This window comes from Heptranchias perlo, unplaced genomic scaffold, assembly GCF_035084215.1.
Source record: "Heptranchias perlo isolate sHepPer1 unplaced genomic scaffold, sHepPer1.hap1 HAP1_SCAFFOLD_269, whole genome shotgun sequence".
NCBI lineage: Eukaryota > Metazoa > Chordata > Chondrichthyes > Hexanchiformes > Hexanchidae > Heptranchias > Heptranchias perlo.
Genome location: NW_027139281.1, coordinates 51 through 15,554, shown reverse-complemented (window position 1 = coordinate 15,554; position 15,504 = coordinate 51). Strand labels below are relative to the sequence as shown.

Here is a 15,504-nt window from a genome sequence, read left to right as displayed (position 1 = left end):
CCTGTGAATCCCGATACTGACTGCGTTTCAAGCTGTGTTTATCTTTCTGTGTCCATCAGTGCTTTGATAGACGAATGAATATTTGTGCTTCTGTTTGTTACTTTAAATAAATTCGGGATGGACAATTCTCGCTCTGACACTGAAGAACTAATTGAGCAAATTTCACAGTGAAGAGTTGTTTATTGTGGTGCTGAAACAAAAAAAATCGTAAGAGGAGCAAAGAGGGAAAACGAGAAAAACTTGTGAGTGAAATTAAGGACAACTTTCAAGGTTTTTACACGTATATTAAGAGAAAGAAGGGTGACTAAGAATAACGTGGGCCCTTAAAGACAGATGGAGGTGATATTGTAATTGAAAATCAGGAAATGGCAGAGTTGCTGATACTCACAGAAAAGCATGAGGATAATAAACCAGAGACACGAGGAAAACTGAAAATAAATCAAGGGGATTCAGTGTAAGTAAAATAATGGTATTGGAGAAAACAATTCGACTAAAGATAAACAAATCTCCAGGACCTGATGGTGACCATCCCAGGGGACTAAGGGGAATAGGTGAGGAAATTGTACATGTTTTAGTCATGATCGTTCAAAACTCTCTTGATTCAGGAATTGTTCCATGGATTGAAAAAATTGCCAATGTCATTCTGTTTTATATGAAGGGTAGGAGAGATAAAGCAGGAAATTAAAGACGTATTAGTCTGACGTCTGTTGTGGGGAAGTGACCAGAATCTGTTTTCGGGAAAGAATGACTGAGCACTTGGATAAACATGAATTGATCAGAGAGAGCCAGCATGGATTTGTAAAGTGTAAGTCAAGTCTAACGAAACTAGTTGACCTTTTTGAAGATGTAACTAACGTGGTAAATAATGGAGTGTCTATGGGTGTTATGTGTACATTGACTTCCAGAGACATTCGTTAAGGTTTAGCATCAGAGACTGTGAACAGAAATGAGAGCACGTGGAATTTATAGCAACCCATTGACATGGGGAGGGAGTTGGTTTGGAGGTAGGAGACAGAGAGTAGGGTTAATGGGTATGTACTCAAATTGACAGGATTTGATTAGTGGTGTCCCCCAGGGATCTGTATAAATGAGGCAGATAAAGGAATAGAGAGCGGTATATCCAGGTTTGTCGACGACACCAAGTTAGGTGGTGCAGTGAGTAGTGTAGATGGGAGCATAAAGTTATGAAGGGAAATTGAGAGATTCAGTGAGTTGGTAAAACTGTGTCAGATGGAGCTTACATAGAATTACATCGAATGTACATCACAGAAACAGGCAATTCGGCCCAACTAGACTATACCGGTGTTTATGCTGCAGACGAGCCTCCTCCAACCCCTCTTCATCTAACCCGATGAGCAAACCCGAATATTCCTTTCTCCTCCATGTGTTTATCCAGCTTCACCGTAAATGCATCCATGCGATTCGCATTAACTACTCCTTGTGGGAGCGAGCTGCACATTCTAACGACTCTCTGGATAAATATGTTTCTCTTGAATGCCAGATTGGATTTATTGATGACTATTATATTCATGGCCCTAAGTTCTGACGTCCCCACTCCCAAAAGTACAAACACCTTATCTACATCTGACCTATCAAACCCTTGCATAATCTTAAAGTCCCATATCAGGACTTCTATTTTCGATACAAAAGAGCCCCAGACTGTTCAAAGTTTCAATCTGGGGAAATGTGAGGCCATCCACTTTGGCCCTAAGCAAGATAAATCAGAGTATTTTCAAAATGGTGAGAAGCCAGGAACTGTGGGTGAGCAGAGATCCTTCGGGAAATCACGAAGAGTTGGCAGACAGGTGCAAAAAATAATTAAAATGGCTAATGGAATGTCGGCCTTTATCTCAAGGGAACTGGAATTCAAAAGGGTGGAAGTTATGTTAGAATTCTATAAACTCTGCTAAGGCCACATTTAGAGTACGGCATTCAGTCCTGGGCACCAGACCTCAGGAAGGATATATTGGCCTTGCAGGAGGTGCAGCGCAGAAAGACCAGAATGATACCGGGGCTAAAATGGTAACATTATGAGGGCAAGTTGTGTGGACAAGGTTTGTATTTCCTCGTGTATAGAGGATTAAGTGGTGATGTAATTCAGGTGTTGAAGGTGATTCAATGATCCAATGGTGGGTGTGTGAGTTGGTGCTGAATCGGTCCCCTTCAGTGAAGAGAGGGTCAGCGGGCGCCTGACAGACACGGCTCGGAACGGGACTCGCTTCTCTCCGGCGGCAGCGGCTGGTTTCGAGAGATCTCTCTGTCTGCTGCTGTTACTCCGCCTCCCGCACTCTGGGAGAACTGCGGAGGTCGGTCCTCATTTTTCTCTTATGGATCCGGCTCCATCCGTTTACTGTTGACGGGAGTGCGTCTGATACCAAGTCAGTCAGAAGCGGGTGCAAATCACAACATTGGCACAGGCCCAAGGACTGGGGACTGGTTTGATATTGGGTCCTTTTTAAGGGATAGGCTGTAGAATGTTTGTATAATAATAATGATCAGAATTAACTTTGATACAATGAAGTTTTTTTCAGTTATTTCCCATTTCCACCCTCACCAGTTTTATACAGTAACAGGTAACAATGTTTGAGGGATGTGATGTCCAGTGTTGGTGGAATCAGTGTAATTTAACTTGATACATTGAAGAATCTCTTGTCTATCCCAGGCTCTTACCTTAGGTTTCGACCCTCACCTAGTTTAAAATTGGTCACTCACTGATATAAATAAACCAGTAACAACCCCGAAACCTCAGCGGGGATATTTGTTCCGATACTTAATGACGGTCCCAATTTCCACTGAAATTCTCAATCAGCAAATCCCAGAGGCTGTTTCGGGTTTGACAAACTGTGAAACAGATTGTTTTAAAAGCCGGAAAGAGGGAAAAACTGGTGATTGATATGAAGTGTTATACATTATCTCTTTCTGTTTCAGATTTACAATTTCTCTTTGTGTGTCACTGACAGGAGAGGCTATAACGGAGCCCAGTGACTGGGTAACAAGCTGCACTGAGTCATTGGCCTGTGTTACAGACCGGCTCGTTGGACCTGCTCATTTCGTGAACTCGCTGGTGTCTCAGCACGTGTGATGACTGAGTGAATCCCTTCCCACACACGGAGCAGGTGAACAGTCTCTCAACCAATGGGCATGCGTTGATGTGTCAGCAGTTCATTTCTGCTTTTAAAGCTCTTCTCACAGTCACTGCATTAAAAGGTCACTCAATAGTGTGAACAAGTTAATGTTTCAGAAGGTGAGATGATCAAGCGAATCTCTTCCCACACACGGAGCAGGTGAAAAGTCTCTCCCCAGTGTGAGTGCGTCGATGTCTCAGCAGTTCGTTTCTGATTTTACATCTCTTCCCACAGTCAGAACATTTAAAGGTCTCTCAGTGTGAACTCGCTGGTGTTTCAGAAGGTTTGATGACCAAGCGAATCCCTTCCCACACACTGAGCAGGTGAACGGCCTCTCCCCAGTGTGAGTGCGTTGGTGTGTCAGCAGATTAAATTTGCTTTTAAACCTCTTCTCACAGTCAGAACATTTAAAAGGTCTCTCATCGGAGTGAACTCGCTGGTGTGTCAGCAGGATGGATGACTGAGTGAATCTCTTCCCACACACGGTGCAGATGAACGGCCTCTCCCCAGTGTGGGTACGTTGGTGTCTCAGCAGTTCAATTTTGCTTTTAAACCTCTTCTCACAGTCAGAACATTTAAAAGGTCTCTCATTAGTGTGAACTCGCTGGTGTGTCAGGAGGTGAGATGACTGAGTGAATCCCTTCCCACACACAGAGCAGATGAACGGCCTCTCCCCAGTGTGAGTGCGTTGGTGTTTCAGCAGTTCAATTTTGCTTTTAAACCTCTTCTCACAGTCAGAACATTTAAAAGGCCTCTCCCCAGTGTGAACTCGCTGGTGTGTCAGAAGCTCAGATGAGCGAGTGAATTCCTTCCCACACACAGAGCAGATGAACGGTCTCTCCCCAGTGTGAGTGCGTTGGTGTGTCAGCAGATTACTTTTGCTTTTAAAACTCTTCTCACAGTCAGAACATTTAAAAGATCTCTCATCAGAGTGAACTCGCTGGTGTGTCAGGAGGTGGGATGATCGAGTGAATCCCTTCCCACACATGGAGCAGGTGAACGGCCTCTCTCCAGTGTGAACTCGCTGGTGTGTCAGGAGGAGGGATGACTGAGTGAATCCCTTCCCACACACGGAGCAGGTGAACGGGCTCTCCCCAGTGTGAACTCGCTGGTGTGTCAACAGGGTGGATGACTGAGTGAATCCCTTCCCACACACGGAGCAGGAGAACGGCCTCTCCCCAGTGTGGGTACATTGGTGTGTCAGCAGATTCCTTTTGCATTTAAACCTTTTCTCACAGTCAGAACATTTAAAAGGTCTCTCCCCAGTGTGAACTCGCTGGTGTGTCAGCAGGGTGGATGACTGAGTGAATCCCTTTCCACACACGGAGCAGGTGAACGGCCTCTCCCCCGTGTGAGTGCGTTGGTGTATCAGCAGATTAATTTTGCTTTTAAACCTCATCTCACAGTCAGAACATTTAAAAGGTCTCTCATCAGAGTGAACTCGCTGGTGTGTCAGCAGGTTGGATAACTGAGCGAATCCCTTCCCACACACGGAGCAGGTGAACGGCCTCTCCCCAGTGTGACTGTGTCGATGAATTTCCAGCCTGGAGGGGGAATTGAATCCCTTCCCACAGTCCCCACATTTCCACGGTTTCTCCATGGTCCGGGTGTCCTTGTGTCTCTCCAGGTTGGACGATCAGTTGAAACCTCGTCCACACACAGAACACGTGTATGATTTCTCCCCTCTGTGAACGGTGCGATGTTTTTTCTGGCTGTGTAACTGGTTAAAGCACTTTCCACAGTCAGTGCACTGGAACACTCTCACTCGGGTGTGTGTGTGTCGGTGCTTTTCCACTCACACTGATGTTTGAAATCTTCTCCCACAGACAGAACAGACAAACATTTCTCCTTCCACATTCAAAGGCCGATGATATTCAGGTCCTGATGAATCGAGTGACTCTGTCAGATCTTGACGTGATCTTTGGTTTGAGTTTCCCTCTGCAAATCCTCCCCTGTAAAAGGAGTTTATAAAAGTTATCACTGTAATTACAGGATAGAAATTCAGATCAGATAACTCTACTTTCTATGGAACACTATTTCCTCTCTCATTACTCAAAGCTGTAAATCCCCGTCCCACACACTCTCCCTCCTCCCTGTGCTGAAATCCGAATCCATCGCATCATCTTTCAGTGGCCCTAAACCATAAGTGAAAGGGTGTGAGAGAGAGTGTGAGTGTGAGTGTGAGAGAGTGTGAGTACAGCAGTGGGCTGGGTGTGGAGAATGAAGTGGGGCAGGTGGAGCATGTTTCAGTGGGGCAGCAGTGATCATAATCTCATTTGGTTTAGAACAGTTATGGAAAAGGACAGGGGACAGTCAAATGTGAAAATTCTTAACTGGAGGAGGGCAAATTCCAGTGAGTTCAAAAGGGATCTTGTCCAGGTGGATTGGTATCAAAAATTGGCAGGCAGAACAGTAATTGAACAGTGGGAGGCCTTCAAGGAGGAGTTGGCTTGGGTGCAAAGTAGACAGATTCCCACGAGGAGGAAAGGAACAGCATCCAAAGCTAGAGCTCCCTGGATGACTGAAGATATAGAGATCACCATTTCTCCTTCATTTACAGACGCTCCCTGACCGATCGCCATTTCTCCTTCATTGACAGACGCTCCCTGACCGATCACCATTTCTCCTTAATTTACAGACGCTCCCTGACCGATCACCATTTCCCCTTCATTTACAGACGCTCCCTGACCGATCCCCATTTCCCCTTCATTTCCCGGCGGGTAGTGAGGGGGGGATAATGTTCACTGTTTTATATTCGGGTCTGGGGCCGCACTCGGGGTTTGTAAAGCCTGAGCCTGGGCCTGAGCCTGGGCCTGAGCCCGGACCCGGGCCTCGGGGTTTATTGAGCCTCTTGCTCCGATCCTCTGACCTGCACCGAACGCGCTCCTCCCGCAGCCTCGACTGGCCGCGCATGCTCAGGACACACTGACCGATAATGAGTCACTACTGCGCCTGCGCACTGGGCTCCACTGATTCAGATCAGGCACAATCTGAACCGCGCTGCATGCTGGGTGATGCAGCCGCCATTGATGATCGTAATATCTGGACGAGAAGCAAAGACATTGGAAGCAGGGAGAGCGCGTTTGGACCAAGGAAAATAAAATAAACTGAAACCCCAGCTCTTTGTGTCATTGAAACCGGCACAAACACACAGCGCAGACGCTCCACCACTTTGGTGAACTCCAGAAAATATTTTTTGGTAACTTTTATTAAATTCGTTTTTTTAAATGTTGCAACCGACGGGTTCAATTCAGGTTTATTTTCGAACTGCACCTCAGGATGTCAGTCTCACCACTAATCCCGCCCTGGTGATTAAGGAGAGTTCCGGACCAATAGGAGGAGCGCAAATTGACTGGAGGGGTGACAGGGTGAGTTGGTCCTCCAACGAATCGGAGTGTGTGAGGGGCGGGAGTTGTGGCATAGAATGGGCGGGTTTAAACCCAGATATCCCTCATTGTCTGAAACATAATTTTTAAAACCTAATTGATCTTAAACTCCAGGAGACAACTCGACCTTTCTGTTGCGTCTTGAAACAGATCAAACTAGATGAGGTGGAGCAAACATTTCAACATTTGTTAGAAAAACACATTAATTAAGAACAGCCAACATGGATCATTTGAGATAACTCAAGTCCACTGATAAAGGGAATGTAGTCAACATTGATTGAGAAAGGGTGTTTGGTAAGATGCCGGACAGGAGGCTTGTTGATAAAATTAGTACTTACCGCATTAAAAGGAATGAGGCAGTGTGTATCGGGAGTTGTGTAAAGGGCAGAAAACAGAGAGTAGTGGTTAATGGATGTTCTCCAGACTGGAGGGATGTAAACAGTGGTGTCCCCCAGGGTCAGTGTTGGGACCATTGCTAACCTCAATATAGAGAATGATCTGAGCTTGGGTATGTGGGACACAAGGTGAAAATCTCCAGATGACGCCAAAATTGGCAGCGTGGGGAACTGTGAAGAGGAGTCAGTGACTTCATTGTGACCTCCACAGGTTCGTAAATGGACCAGGTGAAATTTAATGCAAAGAAATGTGACGTGATGCATTTTGAGAGGAAGAAAAATGAGATGAAATGTAAACTAAATGGTCAAAGTTTAAAAGTAGAGCAGCAGAGAGACTTAGGGATGGAAGGTTCTAAATAATGCATTGTCTTATTAATTAACAAGTCTGAGAGTCAGCAACTTTAATACCTCATTAAGAAATATATGAGCAAATTCTCTTTCCTCTCCCATACCAGACTAAACATGCAAATCCCCCGTGTAGACGAGATCAGCCCTCTGGATGGAACCACGGACTCCCTGAGCTTGATCTCCGGTGTCTCCAGTCCCAACTGCCCCTTCCTTGAGTATCCCCTCACTTTTATACCCTGTTGTGATCCATCTCTGTCACTGGAGCTGGAACTTCCCTAATCTGTGGTTTACAAGGACTCATTGCTTGGTTCCCAGCAGTTACTTTTCTTCAGTAGTGTTCTCATGATCCCTGAACTACCCTGCTTAGTGTTAATTAGAATCATAGAATCATAGAAAATTTACAGCACAGAAGGAGGCCACTCAGTCCATTGTGTCCGCGCCAGCCGAAAATGAGCCACCCAGCCTAATCCCACTTTCCAGCACTTGGTCCATAGCCTTGTCGGTCACGGCACTTCAGGTGCATATCCGGGTACCTTTTAAATGAGTTGAGGGTTTCTGCCTCTACCACCCTTTCAGGCAGTGAGTTCCAGACACCTACCAGCCTCTGGGTGAAAAATGTTTTCTCAGCTCCTCAATAATCCTTCCACCAATCACTTTAAATCTATGCCCTGCTCCTTGTTTGTTGACCTCTCTGCTAAGGGAAATCAGTCCTTCCTGTCCAGCCGATCTCGGCCACACATAAATTTGTACACCTCAATTAAATCAATCCTCAGCCTCCTCAGTTTCAAAGAGAACAATCCCAGCCTATCCAATCTTTCTTCATAGCTAAAATTATCCAGTCCTGGCAACATCCTCGTAAATCTCCCCTGTACCCTCTCTAGTGCAATTACACCCTTCCTGTAATGTGGTGACCAGAACTGTACACAGTACTCAAGTTGTGGGCCTAACCAATGTTTTATACAGTTCCAGCATAACCTCCCTGGTCTTATATTCTATGCCGTGTCTAATAAAGGAAAGAATTCCATTTGCCTTGTTAACCACCTTATCTACCTGTCCTGCTACCTTCAGGGATCTGTGGACATGTATTCCAAGGTCCCTCACTTCTTCTACACCTTTCAGTATCCTCCCATTTATTGTGTGCTCCCTTGCCTTATTTGCCGGTCCCAAATGCATTACCTCACACTTCTCCGGATTAAATTCCAAGCCCTGTTCTGACACAACACACTCCCGACTCCAGCTTTCAGTTGAAAATTAATTTTATTCTTGGAATGAGTTTGTAAAGATTCCCAAAGACTGGAATGGTTTAGACAGGGACAGGGAGAGGCCGCAGTCTCTGGCCACTCACGCAGGGAGCAGGAGGAGGAGAGGCGAGTTTTCGAAGTTTGAGCCGCCCAAACGGTCCAAGTTTCACTCTGTCCCTGCCTCGAACCTCCGAGGGTCGAACTGCTCGGGCTCCGCACCTCCCCTGGGCCTGCAGTGGGCCCACGCCATGCGGTGTTGAAAGACACGGGGAGAGCTGCACTTGCTCGCGGCAGAGAACTTATTAAAAGCACGTAAAGCCCCTGGTCAAGATGGGCATCACACAGCAGGTCTGACTGGCAACCTTCACACGAGCAGCACATTTAAATCAGGGTGTTGGACAGACTGTGAACGGGCACTGATCAAACTGGAGTCTCCAATGTCAGATACAGGCCCCAAATTACCCACCCGGATTCATTGTCAAAACAGTCCAGAACCCTCACATCACATTCTCACAGAGTGTTTGGTGCAGCCATTTAACTTGGTGCTGGTGGATCAACACAGAGGGGAAAAGTGAACCCCATTTTGCTCACTGAAACTATTCTGGACTGACTGTCACAAGGACACGGCCCTGCCTTAAATAACTAGTCGAGCTGCTGTGGCCTCACCCAGGGGGAGCAGGACCACCGGGGGCCCTCGGATGATGCGAGGTTTGATAGCGGGGATAATCGCGGCCCGCAGAATGTTAGCCTAAGGTGGGGGTGCGAGGGGCCAGGCCTGGGGGGGGATTGAGGGGTAGGCCCGGGGATCGAGGGGCAGGCCCGGGGCGCGAGGGGCAGGCCCGGGGGGGGAGTCGAGGGGGGGGGGGGGCGAGGGTTAGAGGGGAGCAAGGTTCGATCAGAGGACACAGATTTACTGTAATTTTCGAAAGATCCAGATGGGAGAGGAGGAGAATTCTCTCTTTACACAGCGAGTTGTTCTGATCTGGAATGCGCGGCCTGAAAGGGCGGTGGAGGCAGATTGAGTAATAACTTTCAAAAGGGAACTGGACAAATATTTGAAGGGGAGAAATCTGCAGGACCGCGGGGAAAGAGCAGGGGGGAGTGGGACTAATTGGAGAGCTGTTTCAAAGAGCCGGCACAGGCACGATGGGCCGAACGGCCTCCTCCTGTGCTGTACGATCCTATGAGGTTCAAGGTGCAGCGGGGTCAGGGTGGAGCGGCTGTCACCAGCTCTGCCTGATGACCATCAGGTGAAGTCCAACACAGTGAAGGAAATGCAGCCCCCAGTGCACTCTCCCTCCCTGCAGCATTCCTCCAGGAATCCACTCGACACTGTGCAGCATCACACCGGCAAATGAGTTGGAGAGGAACTTCTACAAACGTTAGATTTTTCCCAAAGAAGTTCGGACGTTTGTCTCTCTCTCTCTCTCCTGGGGAGCAACGGGGCCGGGTGGAATTAATCCCAGTACCTTCCGAAAACAATCAATCAATCATCGAAAGCTCAGGGCAGCGAACACTATTGGTCCCACCTCCTGATCCAGGGCATGTCTGAGGATACTGATTGTTTCCAGGACTCCCTCAGACTGGTCTGAAACACCGACCGTGGGCCAATTACTGACTGCAATGCTACGAATTAAAACACAACCTGCAGTTTAAACATTCAAAGCACCCCATTTAATATAAAGAGACATTATTGTAAATTAACCCCACCCACTGAACACTCTCCAGGCACAGACACACACACACGGGCCAACGTTTTACACACACACACACATCGTCGTTACTCAATGAGCTTCTTGGCTTTGAAGAAGCGTCGCAGGTAGAAGACCTGCCAGGTGGCCAGGCCGACGAGGCAGCACATGGAGAAGATGCTGAAATACAGGACACGAACACTGGTGGACTCTGCACGGAGGGAGGGAGAGAGAGAGAGAGAGGGGCTCATCAAACAGGTTGGAGGAGTGGATTCAATCTGCACTAAGATCACTTCACTGAAGGCAGCCCTCCCTCTTCCCTTCACCTTGCTGCCCCGAGCACCGTTTCCCTGCTCCTGGGTCACTGCTGCTCCGAGTCTGGCCTTTGGTTGATGCCTGGGGTCACTCCCTCCCCCGAATCCCCATCCTGGATCCTCTCTCGCGAAACAGCTCAGGTGAGAGCAGGGACATGGCAGGCCTTTCATGGGAGCGTCACTCTGTCCACAACTGACACCCTGTCCCTTTCTAACAGGTCAATCCCACCACCTAGAATCTTACAGCACAGGAGGCCTCTCGGCCCATCGTGCCTGTGCTGGCTCTTTGAAAGAGCTGTCCCATTCGTCCCACTCCCCTGCCCTTTCCCCATAGCCCTGCAAATGTTTCCTTTCAGTGTTTATCCAATTCCCTTTTGAAAGTTATTATTAAATCTGCTTCCACTGCCCTTTCAGGCAGCGCATTCCAGATCATAACTCGCTGCGTAAAATAAAACCCTCATCGCCATCTGGTTCTTTTGCCAATTACCTTAAATCTGTGTCCTCTGGTTACCGACCCTTCTGCCACTGGAAATAGTTTCTCCTTATTTAATCTATCAAAATCCCTCATAATTTTGAACACCTCTATTAAATCTCCCCGTAACCTTCTCTGCTCTAAAGAGAACAATCCCAGTTTCTCTACATAACTGAAATCCCTCATCCCTGGTACCATTCTAGTAAATCTCCTCTGCACCCTCTCCAAGGCCTTGACATCCTTCCTAAAGTGTGGTGCCCAGAATTGGACACAATACTCCAGCTGAGGCCTAACCAGTGTTTTATAAAGGTTTAGTATAACTTCCTTGCTTTCGTACTCGATGCCTCTATCAATAAAGCCCAGGATCCTGTATGCTTTTTTTAACAGCCTTCTCAATTTGTCACCTTCAAGGATTTGTGTCTGTGCACTCCCCAGGTCTCTCTGTTCCTGCATTCCCTTTAAAATTGTACCATTTAGTTTATATTGCCTCTCCTCATTCTTCCTACCAAAATGTATCACTTCCCACTTCTCTGCGTTAAATTTCATCTGCCATGTGTCTGCCCATTCCACCAGTCTATGTCCTCCTGAAGTCTGTTACTATCCTCCACATTGTTTACTACATTTCCGAGTTTCGAATCATCTGCAAAGTTTGAAATACCCTGAATACCCAAGTGCAAGTCATTAATATATATCAAAAAGAGCAGTGGCCCTAATGCTGACCCCTGGGGAACACCACTGTATATTTCCCTCCAGTCTGAAAAACAACCGTTCACCACTACTCTCTGCTTTCTGTCCTTTAGCCAATTTTGTAACCATGCAGCCACTGTCCCTTTAATCCCAGGGGCTTCAAATGATCCCTTCTGTCTCTGGACCCCGTTAATACCGTCCTTCCCCAAAAACTTATTCCACAACTCTGCCCTCTGGTGTAGAATGGTCCCAGCCCTCTGACTCCAACTCCCTGGTTTAGATGAATGGAGGCCTCCAGCCCATGGAGCACCCCATCTAACGGCCCATGAAAGGACTCTGTGTTTTCCCTCCGCTACCCGACTGAGAGCCTCCCCTCCGGGTGTTCCATCCTGCCCACACTCGCCCCAGTTTGTACACACGTTCCCTTATCCTGCAGTCAAACTTGGAATGAAAATATTCAGAATCTTATCTGCCTCGACAAGGCCCCCTTGTCAGAAGATGGTGAGTTCGAGCCCCACTCCAGAGACTTGAGCACCTAATCCAGGCCGACACTCCCAGTGCAGTACTGAGGGAGTGCCGCACTGTCTGAGGTGCCGTCTTTCGGATGAGACGTTAAACTGAGTCCCTGCCTGCCCCTCTCAGGTGGACGTAAAAGATCCCACGGCCACGAATGGGAGAAGAGCAGAATTCTCCCCTGGGTGTTCTGGCCAATATTTATCCCTCAACCAACACCACTAAAACACAGATTATCTGGTCATTATCACAACGCTGTTTGTGGGATCTTGCTGTGCACAAGTTGGCTGCCCGTTTCCTAAATTGCAACAGTGACTACACTTCAAAATAGTACATTATTGGCTATAAAGTGATCTGGGACGTCCCGAGGTCGTGGAAGGGGCGAAATAAATGTACGTTTTTTTAAAAACGAAGTCCCTTTGACACTGGGGATCAGTCCTGCAGTCCTTTTAACCCCTGGCCCCTGGTACCCAAGCCCTAGACCACCCCTCTTTACTCCGAGGGCTAATGGAGGGCAGTTGGGGCAAGGGATGCTTTGCCACAAAGTGCCTGAAGCAGAGCCCACTGCATCTTTCACAGGACGACTGGATAACCGTATGAAGCTGAGGCTCGTGCTATGGGGGAGAGAAGGGGAGAGGGGCTTATGTCCCGGGAGGTGGAGGGAGCGAAAACCCACAAACTTCTGACTCGGAGGGGTGAGTGACGCTGACCGAGGAACGAGACAGGGTCCCCGAGACCGAGAGCAGTAAGTGGAGAAGGGGCGGGTGTTGCAGACTGAAGCCTGTGCTGGGTGCTCCTACCATTGGTGTCCCTCATCTCTTCCTCTCGCTGCTTCATGTCGGCAAAGTCATTGACGATCGACTCTGACAGATCCTCCAATCGTCGCAGCTCCACCTCAAGTGGCTTCAGCTTCTCCGCCTTGGCGATCTGGGCAGGGAGAGAGAGAGAGAGAGAGAGAGACGGTCTGTAAGATCGGACAAAGATGTAGTAAATCCATTGTTGACTTGAGAGACCCACACTACAGAAAGGATATTGAAGCACTGGAGGCGAGGGGAGGAGATGTAGAGAGGGGCGAGGTTCTTAACACTCCCAATCTTGTTTCTTGATATCACGTGGAGTGAATCAAATTGGCTGAAGACTGGCTTCTGTGATGGTGGGGATATCGGGAGGAGGCCGAGATGGATCATCCACTCAGCACTTCTGGCTGAAGATGGTTGCAAACGCTTCAGCCTTGTTTTTGCACTCACGTGCTGGACTCCGCCATCATTGAGGATGGGGATGTTTACAGAGCCTCCTCCTCCCGTTAGTTGTTTAATTGTCCACCACCATTCACGACTGGATGTGGCAGGACTACAGAGCTTTGATCTGATCCGTTGGTTGTGGAATTGCTTAGCTCTGTCTATAGCATGTTGCTTCTGCTGTTTACCTTGCATGTAGTCCTGTGTTGTAGCTTCACCAGGTTGGCACCTCATTTTTAGATACGTCTGGTGGTGCTCCTGGCATGCTCTTCTATACTCCTCATTGAACCAGGGTTGATCCCCTAGCTTGTTGGTAATGGTGGAGTGAGGAAAATGCCAGGCCATGAGGTTACAGATTGTGCTGGAATACAATTCTGTTGCTGCTGATGGCCCACAGCGCCTCATGGATGCCCAGTTTTGAGCTGCGAGATCTGTTCTGAATCTATCCCATTCAGCACGGTGGTAGTGCCACACAACACGTTGGATGGTGTCCTCAGTGCGAAGACGGGACTTCGTCTCCACGAGGACTGTGCGGTGGTCACTCCTACCAATACTGTCATGGACAGATGCATCTGTGACAGGTAGATTGGTGAGGGCAAAGTCAAGTAGGTTTTTCCCTCGTGTTGGTTTGCTCATCACCTGCCGCAGGCCCAGTCTGGCAACTGTGTTGCGAACAGTCCTTTTATACTTGTTTTAACTGTCTGATTCACTTGTTTTATTCCTTATGCTATCTGCACTTGTGTATAGAACTCTTATTTGGGCAACAGACCTACTAGACCACATCTAGAATATACTGTGTGCAGTTTTGGTCTCCTTATTTAAAGAAGGAGGCGGTTCAGAGAAGGTTCACTCGACTGATTCCTGGGATGAGGGGGTTATCTTATGAGGAAAGGTTGGACAAGTTGGGCCTGTATACACTGGAGTTTAGAAGAATGAGAGGTGATCTTATTGAAACATATAAGATCGTGAGGAGACGAGAAGGGGCAGATGCTGAGAGGATGTTTCCCCTTGTGGGAGAGACGAGAACTCGGGGACCACAGTTTAAAAATAAATGGTCTCCCATTTAAGACGGAGATGAGGAAAAACTTTTTCTCTCAGAGGGTCGTGAGTCTGTGGAACTCCCTTCCCCAGAGAGCGGTGGAGGCAGGGTCAGTGAATATTTTTAAGGCTGAGTTGGATAGATTCCTGATTAACAGGGGAGTCAAAGGTTATAGCAGGTAGATGGGAAAGTAGGGTTGAGGTCATAATTAGATCAGCCATGATCTTATCAAATGGCAGAGGGGCCGAATGGCCTACTCCTGCTCTTAATTCGTAGGTTCTGATGCTGTTTTTCTCACTTCTTAAAAATATCACACTTGTTTTTCATCACTGCTGTATTATTTTTTAATCAGTTATTTTATTATTTCCTGTATTTTTTGATGAACCTGAAGTATTTATATTACCTGTGACACTATTTGTGACCTGGACTTTGCTCTCATCCCTTTTTCTTATCAGTAAGCTATTTTCACTTTTATTATTATTTCTGCCCGAGCCCTCCCCGTACCCCAGGACCCCCCCCTCGGACTCACTCACCCGGGGGCAGGCGGCTCTCGAAGCAGATCTCGAACATGTCGTAGTCGTCAGTGGTGAAGACGAATTTGCCCTTAGTCGCCTCCTCCTTAGAGTACAGGATGTGTCCGGAGGAGTCCGTCACCTGGGGGAGGGGAACAGAGAGGTTACACCCTGGCTCCAGCCCGGAACTGTCCCCCACAGCTCCCTCCCCACACCACCCTCCCAATGGTGGAAAGGTACAAAAAGATAATTAAAAGGATAATGGAACGTTGGCCTTTATCTCGAGGGCTGGAATACAAAGAGGTGGAAGTTATATTACAGCTGGACAGAGCTCTGGTCAGACCCCATCTGGAGACACTGCGTCCAGTTCTGGGCACCGTCCCCTCAGGAAGGATATATCGGCCTCGGAGGGGGTGCAGTGCAGATTCACCAGAATGATACCGGGGCTAAAAGGGTTAAATTACGAGGACAGGTTGCAGAGACGAGTCTTGTATTCCCTCGAGTGTCGAAGATTAAGGGTGATCGAATCGAGGGGTTTAAGAT

At 47.8% G+C, this 15,504-nt stretch overlaps 1 protein-coding gene across 1 annotated transcript; it reads right to left on the bottom strand.

The window, feature by feature from the left end:
• Positions 1-160: 160 nt before the first annotated feature.
• Positions 161-15,098, bottom strand: LOC137310665 (zinc finger protein 84-like). The gene is made up of 3 exons (XM_067978366.1): positions 14,983-15,098; positions 12,973-13,099; positions 161-5,077 (listed from the first exon to the last, which is right to left on the bottom strand). Exon 3 carries the CDS (start codon positions 4,723-4,725, stop codon positions 3,322-3,324), a length of 1,404 nt encoding a protein of 467 aa, XP_067834467.1. The 5' UTR covers positions 4,726-5,077; positions 12,973-13,099; positions 14,983-15,098; the 3' UTR covers positions 161-3,321.
• Positions 15,099-15,504: the final 406 nt, after the last annotated feature.